Source organism: Ooceraea biroi, chromosome 7 (assembly GCF_003672135.1).
Source record: "Ooceraea biroi isolate clonal line C1 chromosome 7, Obir_v5.4, whole genome shotgun sequence".
In the NCBI taxonomy this organism is placed as follows: domain Eukaryota; kingdom Metazoa; phylum Arthropoda; class Insecta; order Hymenoptera; family Formicidae; genus Ooceraea; species Ooceraea biroi.
Window position 1 is genome coordinate 4372214 of NC_039512.1, and position 18221 is coordinate 4390434.

The 18221-nt window shown below is 39.4% G+C and overlaps 3 protein-coding genes across 6 annotated transcripts in view; 1 reads left to right on the plus strand and 2 right to left on the minus strand.

The window, feature by feature from the left end:
- LOC105277556 (potassium voltage-gated channel protein eag) overlaps positions 1 to 8915 on the plus strand; it is a 66312-nt gene extending 57397 nt beyond the window's left edge. Inside the window, exons 12-13 of one of the 2 annotated variants that reach the window (XM_011335983.2) lie at positions 1152 to 1309; positions 1526 to 8915. In XM_011335983.2, coding sequence (XP_011334285.2) covers positions 1152 to 1309; positions 1526 to 2559 — 1192 coding nt within the window. In that variant the 3' untranslated portion in view covers positions 2560 to 8915. The remainder of the gene's footprint in view (positions 1 to 1151; positions 1310 to 1525) is intronic. The other variant, XM_011335984.2, reaches the window with a different exon arrangement.
- On the minus strand, positions 8909 to 14163 carry LOC105277551 (glycine N-methyltransferase). Of its 2 annotated transcripts, none has more exons than XM_020031104.2 (5): positions 14144 to 14163; positions 11128 to 11474; positions 10194 to 10329; positions 9897 to 10017; positions 8909 to 9655 (listed from the first exon to the last, which is right to left on the minus strand). In XM_020031104.2, exons 2-5 carry the CDS (start codon positions 11459 to 11461, stop codon positions 9368 to 9370), a joined length of 879 nt encoding a protein of 292 aa, XP_019886663.1. In that variant the 5' UTR covers positions 11462 to 11474; positions 14144 to 14163; the 3' UTR covers positions 8909 to 9367. The 2 variants fall into 2 exon arrangements, with proteins under 2 accessions (XP_019886663.1, XP_011334275.1); XM_011335973.2 differs by lacking the exon at positions 14144 to 14163 and adding an exon at positions 11662 to 11752.
- LOC105277552 (dynamin-1-like protein) lies at positions 12828 to 18070 on the minus strand. Of its 2 annotated transcripts, XM_011335975.3 has the most exons (9): positions 17802 to 18067; positions 16422 to 16986; positions 16053 to 16300; positions 15425 to 15955; positions 15156 to 15332; positions 14638 to 14899; positions 14329 to 14540; positions 14144 to 14247; positions 12828 to 13331 (listed from the first exon to the last, which is right to left on the minus strand). In XM_011335975.3, exons 1-8 carry the CDS (start codon positions 18039 to 18041, stop codon positions 14191 to 14193), a joined length of 2292 nt encoding a protein of 763 aa, XP_011334277.2. In that variant the 5' UTR covers positions 18042 to 18067; the 3' UTR covers positions 12828 to 13331; positions 14144 to 14190. The 2 variants fall into 2 exon arrangements, with proteins under 2 accessions (XP_011334277.2, XP_011334278.2); XM_011335976.3 differs by lacking the exon at positions 12828 to 13331 and having other exon boundaries at positions 13543 to 14247; positions 14638 to 14740; positions 17802 to 18070.
- Between the last annotated feature and the right edge of the window lie 151 nt (positions 18071 to 18221).

An 18221-nucleotide genomic window follows, 5' to 3' on the forward strand; every position in this document is an offset into this window, starting at 1 on the left:
GTGATTGAAAACGTTGCGTTATATATTACAATTTACGGTGAAAAGCACTCGCGAATCGTTTACTTCCTTTTCAATTTGTATCTTGTTCGTCAACAATCTCATCTTGTTGCTCATTCTGTGAGATGTTGAATCTGACAGAAAAGTCGAACATCATGACGCTCGCTATTAATATGGAGTAACAATACGGGAACTCGTGAAGAGAGCGTAAAATCTTCAAGTACAAAATCCTTCTTAAGATCGTATTAAATGTCGTATTCCTTCTGCGACTCGAACCGTATTAAAAGTTCTAGTGCGTGAGGAGCTTGCATAAGTATAGTGCAAGTCGTCTAACAGAAGCTTTGATGATTTAAACATTATGGTACCACATGAACGTGCTCAGATTCTAAGATTCCTTGATTATTATTGAGTGTAGTTAATTTTCAAATAAATTACTATTCCATAATATTCTTTCTGAAAAACAAAAATTATTGTTACTTATGAAATAATATAGAACATACAGTAAATAATTAAAAAAATAAAATATATTGTAAAACAGGCTTGCTACTTTTCTAAAAAAAAGCATACCGCTACTTAACTATTTCTGATTAGCAAACTTCTTGTCAAGAAAATGTTGTTACAGTAAATTGACCGATGTTCACCAATGGCGTGTACCAACGTTCTCCGTTCTCTTACTGTCATGTTTTGCTAACGTCGTCTACCGTGGATCCTGTAGGCACATCGCATGTAGGTTGCTCGAGAAACCATCAACCAACTGGAGCCACCTCCCTTTTCTCTAGCCCTTGATAACAGACGGCATTCTACGCTACGACGCTATCGTAATCCGATTAGCTTAAATCCTGAACTAATTTGGAGGTGCATCACGCGTGGATTTAATCGAACCGGAGGGAGGAACGAAACGTGGCGAATTAATAGAAAGAAAACAGGCAATCAGATTTTTCACGTGAGAATGGTCTTTTGTCTAGCACCCCTTCACTACACTCTCGCCCCTCTATATGCATTTGTACTTTTGCTGCCCTGGTCCAAATGTCTAGGGAATAATCAGCCTTTATCGTATCTTTTCCTTCGTATGTAAATATGTATATTGCAAATATATATTGTTACTGCAAAATAAAGATGGATCTTTTTTTGTTTTTTTGTATTATTCCGTGTAGATTTCGCCGAGAGAAACAACACACTGCCGATGTGGAGAAAGGTGAGAGTAAGGACACCAAGGACAGCGAGACGTCGCACTTGAAGAAGCTGTCCACTGCCGAGGAAGCTGGAACAGCCATCGCCAAAGCGCGACCAGGCAAATGGGGCCGTTTATTAGGTAAGGCAGAAAGTAAATTTTTATATTACTTTTAATCACAGTTAAATATTTAGTTATCGATTAAATAATTTATGTATCTCGATGTTGGTCTTAGTGTTAGCCAGAGAACAGTTAAAATTCCAGTAATAATTATTTATCAAGAGATTGCTATTTAAAGCAAATTAACCGCAAGTAAACTGGATTCCTAAACTTATGAGAAATTTTATAAAATTGCAGGTAGCTCGAGTTTGGACTCTGGCAGCGAATCGGGCACAGTCAGCGATACGTTTAAAAGATCTCTCAGCGCGAGAGACCCGCGTCCGAGTTCGAGTGCTGGCACTAACAAAGTCTTCCCGAAGATCGGCAAGTTAGGAGGAACGATCGAAGAAACAGCCGACAATGCCGACAATACGAAGGACACTCAGCAACAACAGACACAGCAGGCACAGCAACAACAGACCCTCAGTGTGGACTCGAAGCAGCTGCAACTGCGACGTCTGGAAAGCTATGACAGTGGCCTGATCACGCAACAACCGAGCCACGAGCGGGAGATCCTCGCGGCGGTGCTGGAAGTCAAGGTGGACCTGAAACTCGAGGTGCAGAGGGTAAATCAGCGGCTGGCCAAGATCGAAGACATGTTGCAGGCGCTAGTGAATAGGCTACCAGCCACTGCAACACCGCCGTCCGTCGGTGGCGGCGGTGTTCAACAACCGAAGGTTCCAAACTTCGTTACGAACCAGTCGCCTACGACCACGAGCGTAACGCTGGTCCAGTGCGCGACTCAGACCACGCCATCAATCGCGACCACTTCGACATCCACGACACCGAGCGAGGGTTACCGGGAGCAATCGACGGCGACGGAGCGCATGCCGAAGAGCCAGGAGCATCATCATCATCATCACCATCACCATCAGTCGTCGTCGGAACGGCACAAGGACACTGATAGACTGGCTGCGTCACGGGACGTCAACAAGGAGCTGCTCGAACGGCTGGCACAGGCCTCCACATCGCGCGGGGACGACTCGAACGCCCTGGGCCCGCTGATCCTGCGCAAGCGACGCAGCAAGTCACGCAACAAGGGTGCGGCGCCGCTCGCCCCGCTCGCCACGCAACCGGTGAGCCCGTCGGAGCCCACGGAGACCACGCAAATGCTCGAGAGCACCGACGATCGGGATTCAACTGGTGGATCAGCCGAGAGAACCGCCACTGAGAGGGCCACTGAGAGGTCCGAACGTAAGAGACCACCGCCCAGACCGAGGGAGTATTTGTGAAAGTTCTTTTCACGCCAATTTCGTTTCTGTTTGCTCTCGGACCAATCTGTCGCGACAACGGGATTGTTCCGTCACGTTTGATAGTTTCGCATCCACGCGAGAATGCGAGTCCGCCGTACGACGACGCACTCGCGCGCGATCATTTTATCATAAATCTGCGTACATCGAACAACGGCTAACAACATTTTGTTACTTTTTCGTTCGCATGCACGTGATACACACAGAATAACGCGGTGGATTCATCGTCTCGGTGCAATTGGAAGATTCAGTCGTTCAGGGTCACACCTCGTGCGCGCGATGCCATTCCTCTCGCGTGTGCCTGGATCCCTTTTGGTGCTGTGCCGGGTAAAGACTCCGTTTCTCCTCCAGTGGCGGACGCCAACGAATATAACTTTATGTTCATACTCGGATAATATATATGCGATATATATTATATATTGTATATTTAAAGAGAAGAGCTCTCTGCATTTTTCGCTAATTGCTTTACAAAATGAGATGAGGAGAAGGTGATGATGAGGAACGAGGATTCGCCTCGACCTCGATGAAACGCCGGCGTAATTCTGCATGGCCAAAAGTGGCACTGATTAATGAGGCAAATAAACGCACTTTTAAATACGAATTACTCGCTTGCGACGGCTTCTTCGAGACACATCGAAACTCTCTGAGGGAGTACCACTTTATACACACACACATACACACACATATACACGTAAAAACATACATACACACAGTAGATTGTAGATTCACGTATCGCGTATCGCATAGCAGACTTCGTGATAGCATCACGGCGATTATACTAGATTTTTAAGCCTCTCCGGTCATGATCGGAATGGATCACGTCGACACCAAGTCGTCTCCCTCGACGAGGCAGCGTGGCGTTTTCTAATTACTAACCCAGTGCATTAGCGCGCGTGGTTCGTGACGAAACTTCTAACTTGGTGGTGTCCAACTGAATCGTCAGAGATGTGCAGTCCGGGACCGGCCAAGTGTATTGAATCTCAGCAGGTACCGTAGAGTCTTTTAAACACTAAGTCACTGTGCGGTAATTAATACCTATAAAGCAGAATAAAATTTTACAAAATTTCTCAGAGAGAGAGAGAGAGAGAAAAAATAAAATTTCATACAATTATTCAGAATATTTAAAAGAATTTTCTTTTATTCTCATATTTTTGTTTGAATGGAATCAATCTCATGATATTAAAAGCTTAATTAAATGTATGCCGTTTGATGGAGATTAAAGAATCTGGAGACCAATTTTTCTGAAATCTCGGATAATAAATATAAAAATTTTTTACTCTTTCTAAGTAAACTAGAGAGCGTTTCCGGAATCTTTTCTTCATGGTACGGTAACTGTTTTTTATGAGATCAAATATACACATTATCTTCTCGCTACTCGGATTTCTAAATTTTACTTTGTAAATTTCGTACTTTTTAAGTACTCTTTCGTACTCTTTAATTTTTAAGACTTGAATACCTTACATCCGCCTCTTTGATCGGTCCCGCACGAGGTCAATGAAACTATTCGAGAAAGCCAGGCAGATAAATCGAGATAATGATATTTATACATATTTTCTTATAGAGAACAATGACGTGTACTATCGCAATAGTAAAGGTACCTGAATACAAATTCGAAGGCTTTTATCGTGTCGATAATAATAAAATTATAATAAAATATAATAAAATTCTCTTCGAAGGGAAACACAAATCAATTTTGACGGGTAGTTTGGGCACCACATAAGGAACTTATCTTAATTGTCTATCTCACATCAATTTAAATACCGAATATTTTTCTTTTTCCTTTGAATCTATCAAGCGGAGCTATCGAATAATATTAAATAGTTAAAACAAGAGATCGAGATATCCAAATTGAATACGAATCGAAATAATCGTCCTGCTCGGCAGACAGTCAATGGAATTGCAAATGTGATCGCCCTTCTCTCTAAGATGGAACGGTTATCACGATCTGTTGCATATTGTAAGTGTGACTTAAGCGCTCTTGATTGAAACCAATTCCTAAGAATCTCGAATTAATTTTGCGTCGAATTTAATTATCGAATTCTTGTTACTACATTTTTTTTTATAAATTTGAACGTTATGTATTTTATTGCAAGTTGCTTTATTGAGTGACTAATTATCAAAATATTTCTGACAACGTTTTATACATCACTTTGTCATGTAATTTTTTATTATCTATTTGATAATTAAATCTTACGTTTAGTATGACTAATGATTATGAAGAAACATGATGTGACTTCAAAGATTTGCTCGTCAAGTTAATTCGTCGGGCGAAGTTTCTCGTGTAAATGATATTGTTACGCAGAAATGGCGCTACGCTTGCAAGTTCGTATGGCATGCATACGAAGCCAAACAGCAATATTAGATGTATATATCTTGTAATATGACATGTATATATATTTGCGTAATTACTGACCATACAAATATGGGGAAGCGCGCTGATACTGCAAGCGGGAATAGCGTCTTTGCTAAGAGTTTAATAACCTAACGAGCTGACAATCAATTCCTTGCGAATGCTTATTAGACCTAATGAAGCTGAATTATTCGTGATAAGTTTTGAAAGGTTGATTTGTATACTAATAATTAACAGAATTGTATAATTTCCTGCACTCTTCTTTATTTATTTTATTTCATTCAATTTTTCATAATTATGCAGTAGTAGAAAATTATTTTTTATGAGATTATAGAGAATAATAAGAAAATAGTTCTATTTCCATTTTCAATGACCACGAAGAGCAAAGGCGCGATTCTCATCATCAAAATCATTTGATCAAATCGGAAGTACATATGCAAATTTGCGTATGTACACATAAATACACCTCACGTACATATATACACATATATGCGTGTACATATATAAATATAAGAGATAAAGAGATGATAAATCTATAATTTCATGTTATAAAAGATGAACTATCGAACAGTTACGAGAACTTTGTTAAATAGATTTTAGAGACAGAAACGATATAGCTGGCTCTATCGTAGTTTATATACTTATACGCAAAGAAAAAGGATTTAACACTGTTGAAACTGTAGCGATTAAGCCACGTCTATCGATCATGTTAAAACGCGGTACGCTGAGATTTTTCATGCATCAATCATACCGCGCGGCCGTTATACGCTATAAAATGCTCCACTTCTGCAATTTCAATTTTCATCAAGAATGAGAATACGACGTTTGCGCGAAGGTAGCTGTGAATCCGTACGTTTCAATGACTGGAGTGTGTGTCCCGATGCATGTAGAAAACTTGTATAATATAAATCATTAAATTCAATAATTTTTAAGTACTTAACTGAGTACTTAATTGGGTGCTTAACTGATTACTTAATCACGTACTTACAATTAGCTCAGTACTGAATTGAATATTTGGTTGAGTACTTAAATGAGTATTTAACTAAGTATAATATCTAACTAAGAGGAAAAATCTCATGCCATAAAATATAATCGATTATCGAATAATAAGTCGAATATTTTTATATCGACATTATAATTAACGGAGCTCGCAAGCTATTTAAGTCTAACTTTTGGAAAAAGCTTCCGTCGTAACATCAGGAAAGCAAAATGCCATGACAAGGTGACAGGTAGCAAGAGTCATCTTTGCCAAATTCGATTCTTTGTACAACAACGTTTGTAGTTTTCTGTAAAAAAAATTTAGCAATAAGACGCCCTTTGCCAATTCCCCCAATCCATGTTTTACGCTCCGAAAGACATAGTGCGGAAAATGGAGCAAATGGAAGGAACAATCGTTAAGTCATAATGTAATAATGTGGTGGAAGGAATTTGAGAAAGTAAGGATCCAGCTGTCAATTATTGCTGCCTTTTATCTTGTCGCACTGAAACTCACGCAGCATGGAAACGTACGTGACGAAGCCGAATGGCGATCCCGCGCCTCATCGCTTAATCAAAATTGTTGTTCACCGATCGCAATACCGGTTTATTCCGCAATTTCTATTTGTCATCACGTGATAATACAGCAAGATACGCTCGCGATCCAACGAACTGCAAATAGCAGGATTTACTTCATACGAGGAACAACGACATGAGGAGGCGGCGACGCAAGAAGATGAAAAAACACGCGCAAAGAACTTCGATTGCGATTACTTCGAACGAAGTTCACAAATAGATTGATATTAACGAGTAATATCACCTTTGACCTCCAGAGAAGATAATGTCTGTTAACACTGAGAATTACGGGCGGATCTATATGACATTACTATTACGAGGTATAGAATTGCTCGTTAAATATTGCGCATGCAATTTCGCAGGAAAAGTCGCAAAAGAGAAGCAAATACGAGCGTGTATATAACGAGGAGCGCGTACGCTTGCAGGAGGAAGTAAAATTCTCTTACCGATCTGCCCTATACGACCAAATAAAATCTTAATTTCACTTGGTCGTCGCTCGATCGCGACGATCGATACTTTACGCGTGTCGTGGAAACAGAAATGCAGAATGCGCGAATCTTATTTGCGTGATTATTTTCATCGTTATATAATTAATTTAACTGCGACAAAGATGTAAAAATGCACTACATAAAGTAAAATATATATCTAGTTACTTATGCGATATATCTAAAACTATTAAGTAATTGCACTCTGAGCATCTCGCGATTCATATCGCGCATCTTTTACCGGGCAGATCGTTATTGAATGTAAAGTTGAGAGAATCTAAATGCAATACGATGTTACAATTTTTATATCAGCTACTTTGCAATAATGTGAACAATCGCCATTCGAACGACAATGTCGTAACACGAGTCGTCGTCTCTGACCTTACGTGCTTACTCGCTCGAAATAAAGTTTCAAGAAACAAGTCAATTTTCAGGACTCGTTAAAATAGCGAGTTTGTTACACGGCACGTGTAAACCCGTATATTTTAATTTTACTACGAAAGCTTTGTTTGAACAACAATTATCAGAAGAGAACAAATTTGCATATTATTATCATTATTATATTAATACACTTTCTGCATTAAGCAGAAGAAATTAATTAGAATAGAATGGAGTGTATTGAATTTTATTATCACGAGATAATCCATCAACAATGTCCGCGTATCTTTCGCTGTATAAATCTGTTTTAATTAAAATCACGATAGCGACAATTGAAGTAGTATTCTTTTTCGTGCGAGAGTAGATTAAAGTAAACTTTGAAACGATATAATTTATGTACGTTACCATTATTATGTTATTATATATCGAGTTGCGACACGCTAAGTAGCATGTTACAATCGTCGGGTACGATCTCGAAAGCTTTAAACACGGAGAAATTCACATGACGAAGACGACGACGAATGTTCGCAGAGACGGTCGAAAAAGTCGTGATAGATACCGTACCGAATTTCATGAAGAAGAAAATGGTTGAAAAAGAGTCTATACATATAATATATATAAATAGCTACTGAACAGAGAGAAATACAGAACAAAACTATAAATATATAAATATATAAATACATACGTATATATATATTTATTGATAGACGGGGGGGAAAAAAGATTTTTGCTATAACACTTCGTCCATTTTTCTATATGGGCAGTTCGTTGCACTTGTAACATAAGTCCTTGGCCTTGTAAATTAATTGTCCTCAATCATTTCTCCGGCGGGCTGTATCCCCCGACTTCGCAGTGCCGCAGAAAGTACATCGAAGAAATCGAACTTGATCTCTCCGCCCTCTCTCACCCTCCTCTTCTTATATCATCTCTTCTACGCAAAACTATTCTACTGAATGACTAATCCCTCGGAGTTCGATTTCTACGATAGTGGCACTCTTCACGCGGCGACGGAGACTCTTGTTAAGTTTCAAGGCCCCGAAAGGCGATCTCGGGGAGTGAATTCAAGTAAGAGTTTGCAAAAGCAATTTCTGCGCCCACACATAACTTTAAGTTGGAACGATCATTGACGACTGATAACGTGGACACATGTCGTATCTCGGATGCTGCGATGTCAATTCTTGAGTGTGAATTGTAGTAAGACTAGCGCTAACGTTGCAAAATGCTACGTTACAAAACGATCGATATTTGTTCGATGATTTGTTCGCATTTCTCATAGAGATTGTAAGACGTGTAAGATCAGGGAAAAGTCGATTCGCGCGCGACAAACGTTTAGTCTTCCTATCCCCGAATTCGCGCGTCTATTCGAGGTATTGATTACGCGAAGAAGGCTGGAACGAAAGAAAGAAAAAGAGAAAGACACGAAAATTCGTCCAAAAAGGTTACCAACCGAAATCATCGTCAATGATCGCTCGGAAAATATCCTTGAGAATCAAGTTGTACCATCGAACGAAGCCTGGCTAGAATACTCAATGAAAAAAAAGCTGCTTTCAAACTTATAATAAAAACATTGAAACTTATACTCTCGTTTATATGTCATTCCGGAATACATCTTTCTCATACGCTGATCCTCTCATCATTCACGTCCTCTTTCGTATTTTTGTATAATATAAAATATTTCTGACAATCTATGTATGTACATGTGTAAACATCTAAGAATATATTTCTTTATTGATACATTTTTATCATTGCTTTTCTCAACAAATTTACAATTATAAAAGATCTAGTATGCAACAGGTATAATTTTAATTCCAAGTCTTCTTCTCACTTGTTCGCTAAAAAACATTTCACCTTTATCGATCTTTATACAATGTCTTAACGTGGACAGATTAACTCAACGTATTCGTACAACGTATCGTCCAAGAAGAGACGTTTCACGAAGAAACATTTGATACTGTCCCAAAAAACCGATGGCACCACTTAGAAATGAATGTCACGTAGTTACGTCGACCGATGCCGGTGTCTTGCTTTAAGATTGCTTCTCCATGACATGGATGTAAAATCCAGGATCTTCGATCTGATTAAGCGGCTTGAAATCACCGTAAATGGTGTGTTTCGCCCCATGACCGAACACATCGGTCAGCATGTCACGGAAAATAGTTAATCTGTGAGGATAATACGACAACCTGAATTCGCTGATTGACTCAAGGTTGTCTTTACTGTCCTCGTCCAAAGCGATCATATAATCCATCGTTACGATCGTTGGCTTTCCGGATACGTAAAGCACCGACGTCTTGATGTCCGTCATATGCTGACTCTGAACGAAAAAAATTAATATTTTTAAGAACGACTGGAGAAAGAAACGGTAACAATTATTTACAAATGCAACAAATTGTCTAAAATAATCAGAAAATTTATAGTTTTATATTAAATTACGTTGTTGAATAATAGTTTCAAGAGCCATTGAGCAATCATTGAAAATTTAACGCATAATACATTATGCGTTTAATAACCATGTGTAACATTAAATGAATAGTACACGCTCGAATAACACTTACATTATAATATATGCATTTTGAGGGAGTTTGGCCGGTTCTGATTATGTAGTCATAATTTCTATGATCAATGAGCAGTAAACCGCCCGGCTTTACGCAGCGCTCAAAATTCGCGAACGCTCGCCTGGAATAGAATATTTCATGAATAGTAGAACAGATTTGTAAAATATTCTACCACATGTCTCTGACAGACAAATTGATGAATTTTAATAATTATTTCATAGCGTTTGAAAGCTACTGCAATTTATATGACATGAGTTTAATCTAATAACGTGATCTCTAATGACAAATTTAACGTACTTCTGTTCTCTTTGATCCCCGAAAGAATCGGGCATGTGAGCGAAACTGTTTCCCAAGCATATAACGGCGTCGAAACCCTCTCCAATGAGGTGGCTAATGTCACTAGCCAAAGTCAGCCAATTTGCCTCTTCAATCACTGTCACAATTCAAAAGATTAAATTGATTACGATTATTGGCGCAAGTTTTTCATAGAGAATGTAGAATTCGCTGAAATTCAATTAAATGCTGCGATTATCGATAGAATTTTTATTTGCATTATTAAAAACATTTTACTGTTTGTCAGTCTTATCGACATTCAGTATTTTCAGCTATAAAGCATCGCGTGATTATAATTACAAAATCGAAATTCGGTAAGTAGAAAAAGATTGACCTTCGTTGATAACACGGCAAGTGTTTCTGTAGTTCTCTTAGTGCCGTCAGCGATAAGCAATACATCGGCTTTGCTTGAGTGATACAATACTGTCGTGCTTTAAAGCGCTTTATCTGACCTCGGTTTTTCTCACGATGACCGGCGATACGTGTGTGTTGTATGTGCGTGTGTATTTTGTACAATTATATGCAGAACTGTTAACTGAACATGCGAAGAGATTAAAAATGGCCATTCAATGGTATTGAACTTAGTCTTAACGAAAATCGACTTAAAGCTATTTAAAGTTATCAGTTATCAGTGTCGTCATCATAATACTTCCATTGGCGCAAACAGCAATAAGCTTGTGTCGAAATGTTATTTTCTATATGAATTTTTACGTAACTTGCTTTTTTAACTGTTTTTGAATGTTTCTAGCTCGAATTTTTTTACAGTTTTTTTTAGTTTCTCATAATCTTTATGTTTCTTATTTCTTCTTCTAATTTCCAATTTTTTCAATTTTTTCAGCCTAATGCAACTCCAACTCCGTCAAACTCTGTTAAACTATTGAATATTTAGTTTTCTCACCCCAATTGTCGAAAGCACGCTCCTTCCTGCGTTCCCATCTAGATTTTAGTGCATACTTGAGCATCTTGTCAGATGCATCAACGCTGACGACTTCGAAGCCTTCCTCCAAAAGCATCACCGAGTCGACGCCAGTACCGCAGGCGACGTCTAATATGCGTTGGCATCTCTTCTGCCGTAGCAAGCCCACCAAGAAGTCCCGATAGTTCTGCGTGCGTTGCTTCTTGTCGCCGATGAAGACTTCCCAGACCTTCGCCGCTCTGCCATCCGCATATTGATCCTTGACACCCTCGGCTGGTGTACCAAGAGAACGAGTACGGAACACGGAATCAACCATCGCGAGCAAATCCCTTAAAATGAAACTGTGGAATCAATAGCACGCTTAAAGATTGAACATTGAAATAAAAATTTAATTATTTGTTTTTTTTATAGAATAATTTCTTATGATCAATTTTTATTGATTATTGCACGATTGATGAAAAACATTAATCGAGTCGTTTTTGTTAAAATTTATTACTATTCTTTGGAGATAAATACCTTTCTTTGAAGAATACTACGTTCGACGATAATGAATGCAGGCAGCTCCTGATACTAAGGGACGGCGTGAAGAGCCGTGCTAACAGTGGATAAAGACAATGATACTGCAACTGTCGCCTTTATATATATTCTGACAAATAAGTATAGTATCACTGCGATAGTGTGCGCGCACATGTGGATCTGCCGTCACTGGCGTGTTCATGACTTTGCTATTGGATTACTTCGTGTGATGTAACAGTTTCCGCACGACATCATCGATTCAGTTCAGTAACAGCTGATAAAGGCTGCTGATCCCATTTACCGCGGTAATTGTGAAAGATCCTCATTCGGTGACGATTCTCACAAAATCTCAATCATTCCAGTTGATGCGAATGCAATACAATTGCAAGTACAATTATCAATTATCTAAATAATTAACAAGTGCCCGACTCCATCTTCGCGCTTCGTTGTCAGTTAAGTATCGCGTGTTACTCTCACAATTCGATTCTCTTTGGAGTCAAAATTTGATGTTCGTACTTATTTTTATTCTTACACATTATTATCATTGTTGTACATACGTATAATAAATACAAATAAAAATTAATTGTTGTCTAATGTAATAATATATGTTATACAGATATATATAAAGGAATACGCTGGTAATATATACGTAATTGATTATATCATGTTATGATATCGTCTTACGAAAATGATAATCTAGAATGAGAATTCTACCTAATAACGCAACTTATGAAATGACTTGTGAAATAATTAGAAGTAAAGCGTCGAGAGATAATCATGATCGATTCCAACATGCACTCTTGCAATATTTGCATATGTACAAAGTACAAGAAAATATGTGCAAGGAAGCAGCGTTTAATTCTGATTTTAAACGTTTACTTGCATCTCCACGAAAACAAAGAAATATATTAAAATAAAACATTTTTAAATTCGAGTATATAGTATTAATTTGAGAAAATTGTGGTTTTATGCTCTCACGCATATACTTTCATGAATTTTAAGGCATTGTGTATATCTGTTTTAAAACAAGTGCAGGAAAAGATTGAAAAAATTTTCATATTAAGACGTTAAAGCAAAAAAAGTCCAAACTCTTTTCGATTACGGGATCTAGAGAGTTATTGCGTCGATGTGGAACCGGATGTCTTATCCGAACGATTAAGACAATCTTCTTTGTGATATCTTTTTATTATCTTTGTACTAAACAAAATGGTCATCTGTATGAAACAAAAATTCATCTCCTATTGGTCTCAGCTATGCTACGTTATTTACAATCGATTAATTGCATATGCAGTTCTCGAAAACATTCACAATAGAACGAGGCATGTCTGTATACTCAGAAACATTAAATACTCGATTTGACGCGATTTATGATCAGTCTTGTGAATCACGATTGTTGTCCCTACGTACGTGATTCGGCATTCTTATCCATATAGTAAGTACTCCAATTAGGCACGAGTTGATCGTACAAAACGACGAAGAATACAGAAAAAATGCAATTCTAAATGATATTTGTCTTTGTAGGAATAGTTGTGATTAGAGAACCACGCTTTATTGACGAAGGATGCGAAATACTTCAGCGTCATGGTCATCCATTTCTCCACGAGAGTAGTTCCACCAGATGCGAGTGCCTGTGGATAAAGTATCGACTCCAGCGCAAATCCGATGCAAAACTGAAAATTTCCATTATCCGGAACGAATTATATGCACATGGCGTGCTAAAAATCATTGAATTATTTGAAAATAAAACTTTATACGGAAAATAAGAAATTAACAATGTACCAGATGTGAGTAAATTGATTTTCGATTGAAAAAAAACTGAGAGACAATTACATAAATCGTTTCAAAAGGGACGGCGCCGTCGTTAAGATATGTCAGAGGAAGTACAGAGAATTACATAAATTTTATTGGGCAGAGGTCTGTAAAAAATTCAATATAATTCACCAAGAAGTATATACTTTTAGCTTTCTATTCTAGAAAAGAAATTATAAACAGCAAAATGAAAAAAGTACACGGAACAATGCGCTTCATTCACGTTTGCATTCCCGTTAACAATTAGTGTAACGCGTGGCAATGCAAGATTAGATCGAGTAGAAGCACATAGTGACGCTCCCGTAGTAAAATGCAAACCACAGAAAAAAAAACAGTTATTCTAAAGTGTTCTCACATACAATGATAGGTCAACAGCGTGTACACCTACGGAACAGTCAGTCAGTAGAAAATCGAATTATCGCATTATTCATTTCGAATCACAAAATAACAATTCGTTCTCGGCTGGTTGCGTAAGTGCGCGTTTCACATACGATGTTATGCCTTCATGCTCATACAATAAAATTAAGTGATGAAACATATCAGGACCCCTCATTGCTTCACGCGTGTGCTACTTCTTGCATGAGAAACGTAAGAGTTATGTACAAGAGACTGTCAGATAGATCGGTAAAGTACATCCTTTAACTTAGTTCGTTAAAACACAGAAATGTAATACCTATATTCAACTAGACTCCAGCGGCGTGAAGGCTTTTAGGCGCTCGGCTACCACATGTGCGTCTCTCGAATTTCGCTAATGATGTGGCCAGCTTGGGTTAACGCCTGCGGGATTAGAATGCAAATTGAGTAGAAAGAAATCGATAAAGCGGTTTACACATACGCGATGACACGATTCTCTTTTACCTTAAGCATGTCCGCTGTTTCCTTGCGTCTAACAGCGATATGTTCGCTCTCGATCAGCAGGGCCTCAGCCTGATCCGACTTGTACAAGTGCGTGACGAGCTCACTTTGTAAATTATCTTTCACGTAATTGACTAGGAAATGCATAACAGCCTTTGGTACACTGTCCTGAATAGACTTTCGTACAATATAAAAGTATGATCTTATGAGCCTTTCTGCAAATCAATAAACAATCAATAACATTTAAGATAAAATGGATTAAAATCTGCATTGAACTTGTTCTACAATGATGCTTAATACGATCACCCTTACCAATAATATCACAATCCCGTTGCTCACGCTCGCTAAGTTTCCGTGACGTTTGTATCGGCACCGCAGGCAGTAGATTTACTGGCTTCTGTTGTGGCGAGGCTTTCTGTAATTCGAGCGACGGATTCGCGTGTGAATTATTACTGTCGTATTTTCTGACCGGGGAACCGTCCATAGAATTGGAATTCGATTCCGATCTCCCTTGTAGTAGCAAGTTACTCAACAGCCAATGATTGCTGTTTTGCTGTCCTTGCTGCTCCTTAGTCTGAGCAGAAACAGAGTTCTCATCTTGATTAATCATTGATTTCCGTTATAAATGTATTTGATTATTAGTTAAAAACACACCATAAAAAAAAGAAAAAGAAAAAGAAAAAAAAACTAAAACCTGGTGTGGGCAAAATAATCCAGCAATAGCATTCAAATCAACAATAAATCAAAATGATATTCTCAAAGACTCGTATGCAGAGAACGAAAAATTCTAAAAACGGAGACACGATGAATAAATGAAAGTTATTACTTACTGTGTCATTTGGGATTATAGTGCTGGACGTAGAGGTGGTTAAAGCTAATCGCTTGTTGTGCTTCAGGTGATCTACATCGGCTTCCTTGAGCAAAGACGATACGAATGCCGCATCTTTGTGAAAGTCGGGATGCTTCGTGTTGATATACGCCAATTCTATCGCCACCAGGTTCTCCACCTTTTTTTTCAACAAGTTACATTAATATGAGCGCTAGAGGAACACATTATATTATACATAAGAGTAGACAAATCCAGTTGCAGTTTACTTGCCATCGAATTGGTAGGCGGGAGCCGCCTGCGAAGCAGTTGCGTAACGACGTCGACAATGCGCTCGTGCAGTTTGGGGAAACGCAGCATTTCCTGCTGCACCTCGGTGCCGCAGTGCTGTATTATACTTTGCATCTCCTCGTGCACGAGTTCGACGCACCGCAGGGAGGGATCCTCCAATTTGCGTATTTGCCGCTTGACCAGTAGCTCAAAGGAGACTTCCGGTACGAAGAGAGCCGGCCTCGGTCCGGTAGCGTTTCGGATAGCGGTCAATATGTCCACCTTGCTGAGATCTGCCAGCGGATTGATCGAGTCGAGCGTCTTACCGAACGTTTCGTGGAATATGTAACAGATACGCGCGCCGCCGCACAGCTCCGTGGTCTCTATATTCCTGGCTGTGCCTTCTATCGTAGCGCAATAGCTGTTGGCGAACTTGGTGATGATCTGCAGCAAGGTCTGACTTTTGTCCTCGACGTCTCCGCCGTAAGAATTCAGCAACGTCTGATATTGCGCGACCATCGTGTTCACTCTGTTCTGTTTTTCAGAAAACACACGTTCTACCGCATTATGCTTACTTTAGTAGATTCTAGCTATTGTATCATAATCCAGCGACTACTGTCAACATTATTACCTTCAACTCTGGCAAACAGTCTCTGATATGTTGCATAAGTAGACGATTCAGAGTCTTTGCCAGGTAAGGAGTTCCGTTTCTGTTGGCCAGCGTCGGATATTTTCGTTGCAGGAACATCGCCTCGTCCTTTAGCGCCTCCTGAATGTTCTTCTTGTTCATGATGTCTTGCTGAGAACGGTTGACGACGCCTATAATGCCCAGCTTAACCGGGATGACCCTACCGCACAAGATATCCAAGGCATCAGTTCCTGAAAGGGGAAAGAAATAAAAATACGTTTAATAATAACGCTATATTATATAAATAATTAACTGTTGCGCTTTGTTAGATCTCCAGAGGTGGAGAATGATGAAATAAAAATAAAAATTTACCGGCATCCATGAGATCTAGCTTTGTAACAACGGCCAGTGTTCGTCTGCCATCTGGATCGACGTCTTTGCTCAGTTTCAAGCTCTCGCTGGTAGCCATGTCGGTGTTGGCAGTGACAACTGCTAGGATTATAGAGTTAGGGCTACATATGTACTTTAATACGAGTTCATGTATCTGATTCTCGATGTCTTCTGGCTGATCGCCTACTGGCACTTTTGTGATACCAGGCAGATCTATGAGCGTCAAATTAACGACAGACGTCGAGTATATTTTGAGACTGATCGGTTCGGGACAGATTCCCTTGTTCGCTCCGGCCATTCTGTCAGTTTCGGCCTCGATCTCCGCGCGTATGCCCTCGAAATCCTTGTAGATCTTGTTCTTTGTGTGCAAGAACATTCCCCACTCGTTCAGGTCCAGAGTACCGTTCTCCGCGCTTCTGTGTTCTCGATCATCCTTCGGTGTGTACACGAGCTGCAGTATTAACGGACGTCGCGTGACAATGCCAGTCCCTCGTGGTAAGAAAGAGCGACCCACTAAGCTCTCTATTACAGACGACTTTCCAGAACTCTGGAAAATGCAACGTTTGTTGTCGTAGTGTATGTTGCTGCAATTTTGTGCACTATGGAGATTATTTAAAAAGGGAGAAAATTTATCTAAGAAAGAAAGACAGAATAATAAGAAAAATATGATATATAATAAAATTATGATATAAAATATATAAAAATGACAAAATTTTGACTGTCGCTTGATTAGTTGCACAAAGTGATCTCGTTTTACATATTTGCAGTAAACCTATGTCCAGTTGAGGTTTTAAATGCTTCGGAAATCTTTCTTTTCTCTTTTCTCAAATAAAAGGAAAGAAAGTTTCGACGCACTTGGGTCAACTGAATAATCGCAGCTCACAAGACTGTATTGCTCAATTGCACATTCCATTTAAATGAAAAATCAAAACTCGCTTCCATTGCTACATTGTTCATGACAAAGAAATACTGTGAACGACCAATCAGAAATCAATCTGAAGTTAGCTCAAGTGCAATCTGCTTTCGCAATTGCACTCTTTGTCTGCGTTCATTTTGCACGCTCACGTACATACTTCCAGCCAGTCAATCAATCATCAGCGTCATCAGTATCAATATTATTGTTTTACCTGTTTATTAAATGCAGAACAAAAATAGACACTTGCTTAGGAGCGTGCGAGCGTCCAAACCAACGCATCTTCTCGCAACTTCTTTTATTCCTCTCACTATCTCGCTTGCTCGCTTGACATTTCGAATATACTTGCTCCAGTCAGAAAGCAGAGAGCGAATAGTCGAGACGAAACGAAAACAATGGGAGCCACCGCTGCTCACTATCAACGGCTAGGCCAAGGAGTCTGAACTAACCTGCGTGCCCAGGACGACGATTTGCGGCAGCTGTAGCACAGTAGCACCAACGGTGTTAAACACGTCCTGCAGCTTGTTTATCACCGGTATCAGAGCTTCCATGGTGCGGAAAACGAACGCGTTTGACAGAACGAATCGATCGAGCGACGGTGTACGTATGTATGGATGGTCGATAGGTCGATCAGTTACGAAGCCGGTAACTCCACTCTGCTTCACTCCTGCGAACGTTCGGCGACTCATCTCTACATGCGCGGAGATGACGCACAGCCGACTCGGCGACAGCTGCGAGAAGCTTGCACCAATGACTGCTCGACGCTGTGAGGAGGACGCGATCCTACGAGGTTGGCTGTATTCAGCAGACTCAATACTTCAGTGAGTTCTTGAATCTAATTAGTATATTCCTTTAGACCTAAAAATATA